Source organism: Hyperolius riggenbachi, chromosome 1 (genome assembly GCF_040937935.1).
Source record: "Hyperolius riggenbachi isolate aHypRig1 chromosome 1, aHypRig1.pri, whole genome shotgun sequence".
Classification (NCBI taxonomy): domain Eukaryota; kingdom Metazoa; phylum Chordata; class Amphibia; order Anura; family Hyperoliidae; genus Hyperolius; species Hyperolius riggenbachi.
Genome location: NC_090646.1, coordinates 630,882,420 through 630,897,465, shown reverse-complemented (window position 1 = coordinate 630,897,465; position 15,046 = coordinate 630,882,420). Strand labels below are relative to the sequence as shown.

The 15,046-nt window shown below is 42.9% G+C and overlaps 1 protein-coding gene across 1 annotated transcript in view; it reads left to right on the top strand.

The window, feature by feature from the left end:
• Positions 1 to 15,046, top strand: part of LOC137529577 (UDP-glucuronosyltransferase 3A1-like) — a 30,820-nt gene that overhangs the window by 1,549 nt on the left and 14,225 nt on the right. Inside the window, exons 2-3 of the mRNA XM_068251238.1 lie at positions 13,111 to 13,212; positions 14,373 to 14,487. Of these exons, the coding sequence (XP_068107339.1) occupies positions 13,111 to 13,212; positions 14,373 to 14,487 (217 nt within the window). The remainder of the gene's footprint in view (positions 1 to 13,110; positions 13,213 to 14,372; positions 14,488 to 15,046) is intronic.

Here is a 15,046-nt window from a genome sequence, read left to right as displayed (position 1 = left end):
CCCACAGCTCCTTAGCTACACCACTGGCCCGTGGGAGGGTCTGTCATACCTGTCATTTGAAAAAGTACGGCGTGTGTATGCGCCTTTACTTAAAGGGAACCTGGACTGAGTAACATTATTTAAAATAAACACATGAGGTAACTTCAAATGAACATTACATAGTTACCTTGCCATCAGTTCCTCTCAGAAGCTCACCATTTTCTTCTGACAATGATCCCTCCCAGTTCTGACAACATTTTGTCAGAACTGAAATATATCAGTTGCTGTCAGTTATATATCAGTTTTCACCTACCAATATATATCAGTTTATGTCAGTTATAGCTGAGAGGACAACTGATGTGCCCGGTAATGTCTATGTTTCCCTATGGCTCAAGTGGGTGACATTACAGTTTAACAGTGTGCTGACCAGGAAGCTGTTATGGGGTAATGGCCATTTTCAAAATGGAGGACGGAGAATTCCATTGATCACAGTGGACAAACAGGACACAGGAGAGGAGAGAGAGATTGATGAGTAGACTACACAGGAGGTAAGTATGACTTCTGTATGTTTATTTTGACTTTTAATGTGCAGTTTAGGTTTTCTTTAAAAAGGGTTTTATTTATAAGGAGTCAAAACATCTCCTGTGAGTTTATTTGAACAGGAGCCACTATGAGGTAGATTCACAAAACTTATGAGTTATCTCAACTTATCTGTCCTAACTCATTGTTCCTTATTCAGTTCATTTTTTTCTGCTGAGTTTTTTCCTAAGGTATAATTTTTCATTTTCTTTTCTTTTTTTAAATAACTTGCCACTTTGCAATTTAAAAAGTGTATAAAGTAGGTGAAAAGGTACTATCAAATTATTCCTAGTATTTCCTTTCTTGCTGGTATCATAAAAGTGGCCACTAACGATCCAATTCCTAGCGAAAAATCATTCGAGCAATCAGATAATTCTGTTCGGAAGAGAAATCGTTCACTACACCATCAACGAACCAATCTTTGCTTCCTATCTATCACAAGCAACAAGAAAATCCAAATTTTTGGTTTGACCAAATTCCAATTCGGACGATTATTTTTAAATCGTTTGTAATCGATTGTGCCCATCAGTGGAGATTATTTACAGCCAATCCCATCAGAATTTCTGATCGCTCTAACAATTTATTGCTAGAAATTAGACGGTTGGTGGTCACCTTAAAGGGCATTTTATTGATAAGGGCCCATGTAACATACTTTTTCTCCTGGGTTTTCTCCTAAGTTATATTTGCCAATAAAATGCCTTTCAGCAAAGCTAGAAAATACTTAAAATAGTTTTGACAGCACTTACCCACCTGCTTACTGGTACTTTTTCAATTGCAAGGTGCTGAAAAGTAATTCTAAATAGAAGATGAATAGTTACTGGTATTTCCTAGGAGAAGAAAAAGTTAATTGCGTATGGGCCCAGGTGTAAAAATAACACCTAGGAGAATTTTCTGTGAATTGAATAAGGGCCAACTTTTTTGATTTTTCTTTCTTCAGGTACGCTTTAACCAAGTGACATCTACTGAATTGGCTTACATATTTTAATTTGAAACTTTAGCAAGCTTTGAATATTTGCTTAGAGTCTTGCAGTTACATTGGGAAGTTAAATAACAACCCTTAACATTGGTACATATACATGTAACCATTGGGGCTGGGGCACTCTACAGCGCTTCCTGCAGTACGGCCAGCAATCTCGGCAAAGTACTGCAACACTGGAACCCTACAAAGTAGTACAACTTGCAGCGTCGCTATCGTGTAGCGTTTGTAAAATGCTGCATGTATGATTGCATTCAGTGGCTGCTAGGCCAAATATCGATTACTCCGGGAATCACGTTTACAATTATGTTACTTAACGATTCAGAAATCACTAATTGTTTCCAAGATCGTGAAGCTGCTCTGTGCTGGTCCCCGGGCCTTAAAGGAGAACTAAAGTCTAAAAAAAAAAAGCAGTTTAACTACCTTACGACTGCCTAACGCCAATCGGCGGTCGCAAGGTGGCAGCCCCAGGACTGCCTAACGCCGATTGTCGTCAAGTCCTGGAACTGTAGTTTAGCAGGGAACGATCGCATGCATGCGCAGAGCGGAGCTCCGTAATCAGCCTACTAGCCTGCTAGCAGTGATCGTGGCTAGCAGACTGTTTGTAGCAAAAGGGGAATAAAAACCCCTTTGTTTACCTTTGTACAGCGCTGCGATCTCCTGCAGCGCTGTACGGGGAACACACGGCTGTCCCTCTGAGCGGCTGGGGAATGAAGCCCTCTCATAGGCTGATGACTATGAGAGGCGGGGAAGAGAACGGATCGCCTCCAGAGCCAGTTTAGGACGGGGAAGGAGGGAGGGAAAAGCCTTCGTTTTTGTGAATAAAAAGCAAAACAAACCAAAGATCGCAGCAGTGATCGGGACCTAAAGAGTGTCCTATTAAGGACAAGAAAAGGAGGAAAAACGAATTTGTGTGATAAGTGTTATGGCTGTGCAGCATGCTGATAAAGCTGCACAGCCTTGTTTTGTGAAAAATAGCCTGGTCACTGGGGGGGAGGGGGTGGGGCAGGGGTAAATCTTGTGGTCCTTAAGTGGTTAACTTACCTGAGGCTACTTGCATACTCTTGAAGCTGGTTGCAATTCACAATACGGTAGTACTCTCTCCTGGGGGGGGCACGTGGACAGTCCAAGACGATGGCCAAGCCTGGGGGTATGGGAGGCCTACATGCGGTGCCCCTGTTGAGATGCAAAGAATTTTGAGTGGGTCAACGCCTGCGGGGCATAGCAGTGAGTAGAGATGGGCCAAAGTATTCACCAGGCGAATACTTCGCAGCGAACCAGCAGCATTCAACACAATTTTTTTTACATTTTTTCCCATAGACTTTAATAGCCGCCAACTTTAGCAGTTAATTGCAAAGCCCTCTTACTACCTCTTACTACGTGCTATTGTCACCAAAATTGCTACATATGTTATACAATACAATACAATAACATTTCTATAGCGCTTTTCTCCCATAGGACTCAAAGCGCTTAGGCTCTCTCAGATTCAGTAATTGGTAGTAGGATGAAGTATTCACACAACAAAAGTTATATTTCTGCAAATGCCAAACTGAACAGATGGGTTTTCAGTCTGGATTTAAACACGTCCAGGGATGGAGCTGTCCTGATCTGTTGAGGTAAGGAGTTCCAAAACGTAGGGGCAGCATGACAAAAGGCTCTGGGACCAAATGTTTCCAAGTGGACATATGACTAGATTATTAGAACCTGTTGATCTGAGAATGCGGGGATTGCTACGCAGCTGCAACATATCTTTCATGTATCCAGGGCCTAGATTATTCAGGGATTTAAATGTCAGTAGGCCGATCTTGCATAGGACCCTCCATTCTATAGGTAGCCAGTGAAGGGAGTGCAGGACTGGCGTTATGTGGCAGTGACGGGGTTGGTTGGTTAGCAGTCTGGCAGCAGTTTTCTGTATCAGCTGTAGGCGGTACAAGACCTTTTTTGGAAGGCCAGTGTAGAGAGCATTACAGTAGTCCAGTCGGGATGTTATGAAGGCATGGACTAACGTTGGCAGATCTTCTGGGGCCATGAGGTGCTTGATTTTTGCAATGTTCTTCGGGTGAAAATAGGATGATTTCACCACAGCAGAGATGTGAGTTCTGAAGTTTAAATCCCCATCAATTATAACTCCCAGGCTACGCACATGATTAGAGCTGCGTAGATCCGTGCCTCCTATTCCCAGTGGTGAAGACTGCAAGTTAAGTTGTTTTGTTATCATGCTCTGCCCTCCAATCAGAAGGACTTCAGTTTTGTCTGCATTTAGTTTCAGCCAGTTGTCATTCATCCATTGCTGTAGTTCACGTAAGCAGGCGTTTATAGTTAGAGTTGGGTCTGTCACACCAGGCTTGAAGGAAAGATATAGTTGGGTGTCGTCTGCATAGCAGTGGTATGTCAGGCCATGTTTTTGGATTAGTTTTCCCAGCGGTAACATGTAAATCGTGTTGTGAAGAATAGTGGGTACAAGTCAAAAAAAAAAACACATTTTCTAGGGTATGTGGAGGAGGCAGTGGCTACAAGAGGAATTTTTTTTTTCAAAAAGACCTTACAGTTTTCGAGGGGGGGGGGGGGGGGTCTCTTGTAGCCACTGTCCCCCTCCACATACCTTCAAAATTTGGCATTTCTAGGCGCTAAAGTCAGCGGCCATTCGTCTGCCCTTGAAGTCTATGGAGATTCTCAGATTCGCCAGATTTGCTATTTTTTTGCGGGGATTCGGATTCGAAATTCGCGAACCCAAAATTTGATATTCGGCCTATTACTAGCAGTGAGTTGGTGTAAGGCCCGGCGCATTCTGGCAAGCGGATGCAATCTACATTTGCTGTGCCCTTTTAATTTGTCAATAGACAACTTGGCAGCCAGTATATAAGTCAGGTGATTCCTGGGCTGAGCACACACTTCTTTTTCTTTTGAATGTATAATCATATTAGCCCCTTCTCTGTTGTCACAGCTGAATTGCCTCGATTTCCCACTAAAAAAAAATGTAATTTTCAATTTATATTACAAGAGTGATGTATTGTGTGCCCTGATCGCTGCAATTAAAAGATCCACAGATGTCCCACTTATGGTGGCCACTAATGATCCAATCTTTTTCATCCAATCTTACCAAATCTATGTAGTATAAGGGTAAATTGAGTGAATATACTGAATGGATACTTCAGGCAGTTACCTTATATTACATAGAAATGGTAAGATTGGATGAAAAAGATTGGATCATTAGTGGCCACCTTTAGATGCTCTCCCCCCTAATGTATGTAATAAATATCCAAAGGAAAACACTAGCAAAGGTATGTGGTCTCTTTGTCTAAGCTTGGCTGCTCGTCTCATTCGTCTTTCTTCTTGCTCTTCCTCTGCTGCTCCTCTCTGTCTACCAATTAACCAATTAAGATGATCCAGTTCAAACTCCTAACCCTAACCTACAAAGCTCTCCACAACCTCTCTCCTGTGTACACCTCCTCACTAGTTTCCAGATACCAACCCAACCACAATCTAAGATCTGCGCATGACCTTCTTTTGTCCTCTTTTAGAACTACCTCCTCGCATTCACAAAATATAAGATTTCACACATGTTTCACCCATCCTCTGGAATGCCCTTCCACAGCACATCCATCACTCTCCAACTTTTGATATCTTTAAACGCTCCCTCTACCTTAGGTCAGTTCCCCTTTGACCTCTGGCCAAGTTGCACTTCTACTAGATATCCTAGTAGAAGTGCTCTAGGTATGTTTTTTGTATACTACCCCATCCTCTTGTTTACCCCTATTCCTTTAGATTGTAAGCTCACAAGGTCAGGGCAGGGCTCTTTCAGCCTTTTGTTGTCTTGGAATTTGTTATACATTTTATTAATCATGTCACTTTTGTCACTGTAATAACCAATTCTGTATTTTGTATTGATTCTGTATTTTGTTACCAATTCTGTATTTTGTATATTGGTGGACACCATTGTCTGTATCATTATGTACCCCACGTTTGTTTCTTAGTTTGTACAGCGCTTCGGAATATGATGGCGCTTTATAAATCAATAGTAATAAGCTATTATGTTAGTGGAGGTGGATTTTTTTTACTTCTTTAGCATCAGGCAGAGTGCGTGAGAGCAGAGACACGCCCACCACGGCTAAGGTTACACATCATACTGAGCTCAATGCTGAGACTGCTGTGCAGCTTGTATAGCATCTCTCACGCACATCTTCAGAGGGCTTTCCTGGAATGCCAGATTCTGAGGAAATGCCAGTGTGAGGAAATTCTGTGGAGCTTTCACTTAGTGACACGCCCGTACACTGCACACCCGTACACCCAGCAGTACCCGTACACTGCACACCCGTACACCCGTACCCCCAGCAGTACCCGTACACTGCACACCCGTACACCCATACCCCCAACAGTACCCATACACTGCACACCCGTACACCCGTACCCCCAGCAGTACCCGTACACTGCACACCCGTACACCCGTACCCCCAGCAGTACCCGTACACTGCACACCCGTACACCCGTACCCCCAGCAGTACCCGTACACTGCACACCCGTACACCCGTACCCCCAGCAGTACCCGTACACTGCACACCCGTACACCCATACCCCCAACAGTACCCATACACTGCACACCCGTACACCCGTACCCCCAGCAGTACCCGTACACTGCACACCCGTACACCCGTACCCCCAGCAGTACCCGTACACTGCACACCCGTACACCCGTACCCCCAGCAGTACCCGTACACTGCACACCCGTACACCCATACCCCCAACAGTACCCATACACTGCACACCCGTACACCCGTACCCCCAGCAGTACCCGTACACTGCACACATCCCAGCTTCTCAACAAATAATACACATACTGCTGAGGGTACTTTAGTTCAACTTGGCAAAGTTGACCTATTATAGTAAATTTTATTATGAGATTGAAAAAAATTATGAAGCATGCCTAAAGAAACCTGAATACATATTTATAGCATATTTATAGCTCCCAACTGTCCCTTTTTTTGGAGAGACAGTCCCTCTTTGGGAACCAAATCCCTTTATCAGTGGCGTAGCAATAAGGGTTGGTTTGCAGAGGTAGCGACTGCATCGGGGCCCTCCCTCAAGCACAATATTAGCTCTCTATTGGCCCTGTGGTGGTAATAATCACTTCTATAGATGCTTTAAATAGTAATATTCATTAACAAACTGTCCACCATCCCCTTCTTGCACCTCTAACACTGTGGTTATTCTTGGCAGGTTTTGGTGCGCCGTATCAATTGTTATCGAGTGCTTAAGGGGCCCCATGTAAAACTTGCACCGGGGCCCATAGCTCCTTAGCTATGCCACTGCCATTTAACCCTCTTTGTTTCCTCATTTGTACCGCTTTTAAAGGAAACATCCAAGGTAAAAAAAAAAAGACCCACTTACCTGGGGCTTCCTCCAGCCCGAGGCAGCCTTCCTATGCCCTCGCCACAGCTCCGGAGGCTCCCGGTCTTCTTCCCTGGCACAGCCGACCTTGCCAGGTGGGGTTCCGGGTTGGCCTCTTCTGCACTCCACGGTCCAGCTGATGTCATTAGGACCGTACTTCGCAGACGCAGTAGTTCTGCGCCTGCGCAGTACCGTCCTGATGACGTCAGCCGGACCACGTGACCCGCGCGGTGGAGCGCAGAAGAGGCCAACTTGGAACCCAACCTGGCGAGGTCGGCTGTGCCAGGGAAGAAGACCGGGAGCCTCCGGAGCTGTGGCGAGGGCACAGGACGGCTGCCACGGGCTGGAGGAAGCCCCAGGTAAGTGGGTCTTTTTTTTTTTCTTTTTACTTTGGACACTCACGTTAAGATCTATGTAAATATATGTATTTTTCTCCTGAAAAATGTTTTAAATTGACCCTTTTAAATTGATATATTTCTTTCTTACTTTTAAAGGGAAACTGAAGTGAGAGGTATATGGAGGCTGCCATATTTATTTCCTGTTAAACAATACCAGTTGCCTGGCAGCCCTGCTGGTCTATTAAATGGCAGTAGTGCCTGAATCACACACATGAAACAAGCATGCAGCTAATCTTGTCAGATTCTGACAATAATGTCAGAAACACCTGATCTGCATGCTTGTTCAGGGTCTATATAGCTAAAAGTATTAGAGACAGAGGATCAGCAGGGCTGCCAGGCAACTGGTATTGCTTAAATAGAAATAAAATGGCAGCCCCCATATCCCTCTCACTTCAGGTGTCCTTTAAATATTTTCATGAATGAAACAAATGATGATAGAAAGGACCAGTGTGGTTTGAATGATAAAACAAATTTTAATTCTTTGTGAAATGCATGACTAGGGGTGTGGCTGGGCGTGGCTAGAGGTGTGTCGGGGTGGATCTTAAAGTGTCCCTCTTTCTTTAACTTAAAAAGTTGAGAGATATGCATATTTAAAGTGTACCCGAGGCAACATGTAACATGATGAGATAAATGTGTATGCACAGTGCAAAACATAATAAAGAGACTCTGAAGTCTCTTAAAAATCCTCTTTTAATTACAAAATCGTGTTTAACATTATTGCCCTACCTAAACCGCCGCATCCCGCCGCTGTAATATAACTAAATCCCCCCTAACTCCCCAGGGGGCAATCCGGGCATTGCTTCCGTGAGAGGCAGAGCTATGAGCCGCAGCTCTGCCTCTCAGCGCGTCTATCAGCCCGGATCTCCGCCTCTCCCCCGCCCCTCTCAGTCTTCCTTCACTGAGAGGGGCAGGGAGAGGCGGAGATACACGGCAGATAGACGCCTGTGAGGCAGGGCTGCAGCTCATAGCCCTGCCTCCAACAGCAGCAAAATCCACATCCAAGAAAGTCGTGGATTTTCCGTGGAAGAGGGAAGGGGGAGTTAGCGGGGATTTAGTGAGATTACAGCCGCGGGGGTGCGGCGGTTTAGGTAGGGCAATAATGTTAAACACGATTTTGTAATAAAAAGAGGATTTTTAAGAGACTTCAGTGTCTCTTTAATAACCAGGCTGTTTAAAAAAAATGTATTTTGCTGCCTGAAAAATTTAATTTTCAGGCAAATTTTTCAGGCATGCAAGTGACAGCGTCTGTCTTGTCAGTACCTTGTTGGGACTATAGTAAGAATCACTGATAAGTAAATTACAGCCATAAAAGTTTTCCTGGACGGCAGGGGAGAGATAGAAAAAGGTCAATTCATGTATTTTAACTCCGGGACCTTTAATAGGCTGCCATTGAGCAGAGATAATAAAACATTTAATCTACTTTGTAATTATTTCAAGATATGGGATAGCTTAAAAAGTCATTTTTAGGAGTAGGAAGATAAATACAATTGTTTAGCTCATCAATTTATTTTCACCTCTGGTTCACTTTAAGGCTACTTACACACCAGGACGTTTCATTTAGGGGACGTTATAGGGCACATAACGTGCCCCTAACGCAACGCCTGGTGCTCTCTGATGTGGACGTCAGAGTGAGCCGCGTTGTGCAGCTCACTCTGGCGTCCGTGATGCCGCGATGCGTACTCTTGGACGCATGCGGCATCACGTGGTCCCGCCCGGCGAATCGCCGCACAGAGCGGCCGCTCCAGGAAGTAAACACTGCACGTCACACCGTGCAGTGAATATTAATTAGCCATGTGCCTGGCCGCTCTCCACTCCTCCCCAACACTACTGAGCATGTGCGCATAGTCTAACGCTTACCAAACACACAAAGGGAAATACTCACTCCCTATCAGTTCTCTGCTGCTTATATAAAGCCTGCAGGCTGCTTGTAAGCCAATAAGAAGTGCACACACACGTTACACCTAGTCTGCAGTAATCAGTTAAGCAGATGCTGAGCAATTCAGCCAGTCGTTGGAGAGGGCTTCAGTTGCATATAGACAATGGCTATATGGCCAGCAGGGGGCACCAGCGTGCAGGATATTCCCTCTCATCTGCCCCCCTCCTAACTAAACTGCATGGGAATCTACAATAGGATTAAAAACAATAGTGCACACGCCAGGCAGGGGCCCCGGGAACTCTCACCGCATAGTCTATAATGCACAGCATGCAGCACTCTCAGCGGATGTGCTGCATTACAATGTAACGCAACGTGGGCACTGTGAACAGCCCATTGATTTTTCATTACTGTGCGGTGGGCTGCGTTACCGGCTGCCCTAATGTGCGCCTGTAACGTCTCTCAGTGAAAGAAGCCTCAAAGAAACATCCAGGGTTCTTTAAAAAAAAAGCAGATCTACTTACCTGGGGCTTCCTCCGACTCCTGGCAGCTTATGTGTCCCTTGCCGCAGCTCCGCTCACAGCCGGTGGCCCGGGGTCCCCTCCGTTGCAGCAGCTGACCTGCCGAGGTACCTTCGCAGAAAGAGGGAAAAAAAATCAATACATTGCAAAGTTAGAAGTTAAAAAATAGATGAGAGATCAATAAATCATTGATATTCACCATGTAAATCCTTCATGCTGTCATCATCTTTACTACTGGCAGACAAAAAAAACAAAAACTAGAAAGCCCCAACTGCCATTATTTATAACCACACCCACTAACATTGCGATAGGCTAAAAGGTTGTTTCTGGCACTGGTTGCTAGGCAGTTGGAAACAGCTGTTATTTGCCACAATGCAACACGGTACACAGACAGGAAACTGTCAGGACCTAGGTCATGACATCACACTGTTTGTGTTTCACCACAATATCAGCCATACAGACATCCCTCATGATCTATTTGATAAAAGGTAAATATTTCTCGTGGGAAAGGGGGTATTAGCTACTGATTGGTTACAGTTCTTTTTTAAGTTGTATTGTTTGCATGATCGTGGGCTAATTTGCTGTTGTTTCAATTCAATTAAAGTGGACCTAAACTCAGAACTTCATCTCCGCTCCAAAGGATAAGCAACAGCATAATAATCTTTACAGAAAAACATTTATTTGTTACAATTGATACAAATCCTGCAGTTTGTCTACTTCCTGCTTTTACGGAAGCAGACATATTGTTAACTTCCTGTCCTTACAAATGAGCTCTCTGCCGTGGCAGTCAGGTGACTCAGCTAAGAAACAAATTGTGCTTGGTCACAGATGGGGGAATTAGAAAGGCTAAACTCTCTAAATACATACAGGGTGCATTTATTTATGCTTTCCTTCTGTCCTGTTTAGTTAAGTTGTCTATTTAACACCTCGAGTTTTTTATATATATATATATATATATATATTCTTTTTAAACTATTAGAAATTTCATAGGTCATAATAAAATAGCTATTCCTGCAGCATCTTCTGGAATTGCAATCACATTATTATCTCTAGGCAGATCACCTTTAAAAATCCCCACTAAACCTCAAATATGATGATAATCCAATTCAATCCAATCCGGCATAAAACACGAAAAGCAGTTCTTGCATCAGAAGTTCTCAGCACTTCCCTACAATCAATACCAAATGATGCAAAGCACCAGACAAGATGTAAATGGAGTAAAGTATGTGAACTCATGCCAAGAGAAACATTATTCTTGGCATACGCTCCTATGGGGCTTTCTCCTCTGGCCTGGGCACTTGTCATCCTCACTTCCCGGGTACTCAGCAAAGCCGTGTGTACATTTCCATCATTGTGCTGGTGGATTTGTTAAATGATTCAGCTGTACACAACATTCCAAGCTTTAGATTTGGATTGTTATTACTCATACAGCAAGACAATGTTCTGTTTGATTTTGGTGTCTGATGAAGCGGTCAGTGTACCGTGAAACGCACATCAGGCATTTGCAAAATACAAGATCCCAGATGTAAAATGCCATTAACTAGTAGACGCAATTGGGGCAGTATATCTGCACCCCATGGGAGTACTCTTCCCACCCAGTGGTCATAGATATTCTGTGGCAAATGGGTGTTGTGCATGTGTGTGTGCACGCTCGCAGTATCGGTCGACAGGGCAAAGATTGGTGAATGGGAACGAGTATTCCCAAAGCCAATCAAAGGGCCTGATTCTTGAATGAATACTGCAGGAACTAAGAGCAGTGTTCATTTGTTGAAAGTTTGTATAAACATACAAACTTTCAATTTAATCTTAGCTTAGGAAGCTGTGATTCAGCTTCCTAAGGAGTAAGGTGGCATCTAGTGGGAAAATAATTATGGCACAATAAAAAAAAAATATACACCAAAAAATTAAATGACCATTAATTAACCCATGAAATGATACCCTAAACCCTATAGTTACTCCCCCCCCCCCCCCCCCTTTCTTTCAAAATCCAAAGTAACAGAATAAATTGTTATGTTAGGGACTTAGCTTTTAATATATGTATGATATAAGTTTACATTGTTATTTTTGAAAATTAGGGCTTTTAATTATTTATAGAGTACAATGAGAAAACTAAAAACTCAAAATGGAAAAAATACACCTTTATTTCCTAAGGAAATGTTGTTGCCATACTTTGTACTAGGGCCAGAAGGGGGCAGGCTTGGGCTTGAAAAGACATCAGAGAAGACAGACTCAGCTATAATAATTCCTGAGCAAAGCCAGACTGAATGCTCAGTCGGGGATTTTATCAGGGCTGATAACAAGCAGGCTAAGCAGTGAAGATTGAAACAGAGAGCAGGGTAGGTGTTTTCTCTAATGTTCCCACTGATATACAGTATATGGTAAAAAACATGAGGTTGCTTCGTCTCTGGTTCACTTTAAACATTGTAATAGCTGGGACAAATTTGCAAATAAAATGTGTGGGTTTTAATTGCAGTAGCATGTATTATTTTAAACCTATAGAGGCTGAAAACTGAGAAATAATTTTTCTTCTTATTTCCTTTAAAATGCATATTCAACAAATTAACTCCTAGCATAAAGTACCACCCAAACAAAGCCTAATTGGGGGTGAAAAAACAGGCTATAGACCATTTAGGTGTGATGAGTAGTGATAAAGTTATTGGCAAATGAATGGGTGGAGTGCTGAAAGGTGAAAAATTGCTCTGGTCCATAATGGGAAAACCCCTTAGTGGCAAAGTGGTTAAATGTTACATTTCCACTTTATTCTGCAGATGCTATGAGGGTTTTTTTTTTTTACTCAACAGTACGTAACTTGGTGGTAACCACAGTCATAGTACTCTTGTCTCTATTTGTCTAATTGGTTTATCATTCTCTACAAAGCAAGAAGTAAAGTCATTCACAGTAAATCACATGGGGAGAGAGGGAGAGATGCAGCTTGCTAAAACCCTCTAAAGTGTACCTGTAAGGAAAAAAGCGCCCAGCTCAGGCATTCAGCGCCAAGCGCCAAACCCACCTGCTTCGTCCCACATCCCCCTCTAACCATGCCGTTACAGCACTGGGACCACCAATCCTTCTCCACAAGAGCTTGTCAATGGAGAATGGCTGCACTGCACAGACGGCTTGCGGCTGCACAGCAGCACAAAGCCAATTGGGCTAGCCAGTTTCCGCCGAGCTCCTGTGTGCTGTTGTGCAGACGCGAGCCTTCCTGCACCTGCCCAGTGCTCATTCATGTATGGGAATGCAGCTGCAAGCTTTCAGAGGGTACCAGCAAGAAGTGGTGGTCTGGAGGAGGATGTGGAAAGCCTCTGGAGGAACCAATTTTACCCCTTGCCAAACTTACATTTTTGCATGAATTATACAGAGAGATGTGCTTTCAGTGTGGTTTGCTGTTTGTGTTTCCAGGCGGGAGCCATTACCTCCTCATGGATGAGATCACTCGTATCCTCCATAACAACGGGCATGACGTAAGAATGTTTCGGCAAATTGGGGATGGAATGCTACCTGGTGAGTAACCGGTAATATTATACAGCTCTTGTGGATGAAAATGTTTGTTACGAGCAAGCTGCCATCAGTCACATGCTACCAGGAAACGAATGATATTTAAGATTGAACTACAATTAAACATTTTTCAAAAAGGACTAAATCCAGATATTTTATTTATTTATTTTATTTAAGTATTTATTTATTTAAGTATTTTATATAGCGCCGACATATTACGCAGCGCTGTACAGTGTATTTTGTCTTGTCACTAACTGTCCCTCAGGGGGGCTCACAATCTAGTCCCTACCATAGTCATATGTCTATGAATGTATCTATCGTGTAGTGCATGTATCATAGTCTAGGGCCAATTTAGGGGGAAGCCAATTAACTTATCTGTTATGAAAAAGCTTTAGGCTGGGTTCACTGTGCATAATGCACACGTGATAATTAGTGGTAATCGAAAACTGCTAATTTCAATTACGTGAAATTTTGTGTAAATTTTGCAGTTACGGCCAGAAGTAAATTATGATTTGGACAGTCAATAGATTTTGTGTAATCCATTGAAAATGTCATGTAATTTTTGCATAATTTTGTGCTGACTTTTGTGCAGACTAGTGATTAATAGCAAACCAAATAACAAATACATGCAAATGTCACCAAAATTGCTTTTTTGAATAAGTTAAAAAGGACTTTGCGGATTTTGAGAAAATAAATTATAAAAATGCAAAAGAAAAATGGTATTTAAATTGTCATTTAAAAAATGAGTTTTGCATTTTCAAAATCGATTTTCTCAAAAACGACAGCGTGATCCAGAAAGGGTTAAGGTGCCCACCAATAATACCGTCTTAGTTGTACAATCCAACCACTTCTATGTAATATGAGAGACCTGAAGCAGAGTTCCCCAACCCTGTCCTCAAGGCCCACCACCAACAGTACATGTTTTGCAGAAAACCACAAACGTGCACAGGTGGTGGGCCTCGAGGACAGAGTTGGGAAACTCTGACCTAAAATATCCATTCCAAAGCATATTCACTGTGCTTACCCTTCTATTACATAATGGTAAGATTGCACAACCAGGATTGTATCATTAGTAGGCACCGACGTACAAAATCCTTTCAGACTGTACTTTTGTTTTGTTCCTTTACCGAAATCAACTAAACTGTTCCATACATTTTTTTTACCAGGTTACAACCCATCTCCCGGACCATATCCAGTCTCTACCTACAACCTTGATGAGGAACATCTGAAGGAGTTTATGGGAATTTTCATGGACAGCCAGAAAGACCACTTAGTGGGCAGGTATTAAAAATGTACCATATTTAGTGGGGGAAGAACAGAGTTTAAGATGGTGTTGTGTGAGAGCCAAATATGTTTAGTGGTAATTATCGCTGGATATTTTTTTCACCCTGGATATTGAGGTTAAAGGACCACTATCTCAAAAAGTTTAAAATACATGTAAAAACATAGAAACAAAAAGTACATTTCTACCAGAGGAAAATGAGCCATGCATTACTTGTCTCCTATGTTGCTGTCAATTACAGTAGGTAGTAAAAATCTGACAGAACGGCTAGGTTTTGGAGTAGTCCATCTCTTCATGGGGCATTCTCAGCATTGCCTTTATTCTTCATAAAGACACTTCCAGGAAAGGACTTATACAAAGTTGCTGGCCAGCCTCCCTGCTCAATGCACACTATTTTGTCAGTTAAATGGAGCAACTGCTATTCTCCAACTGCTTCTGAAAAGAAAGAAAACCCTGAGAACCCCCCCATTAGGAGATGGGCTTGTCCAAAACCTGTCAGATTTTATTGTCTGTTGTAAGTGACAGCAACATTGGAGAAAATTAATTTATATTTTATAG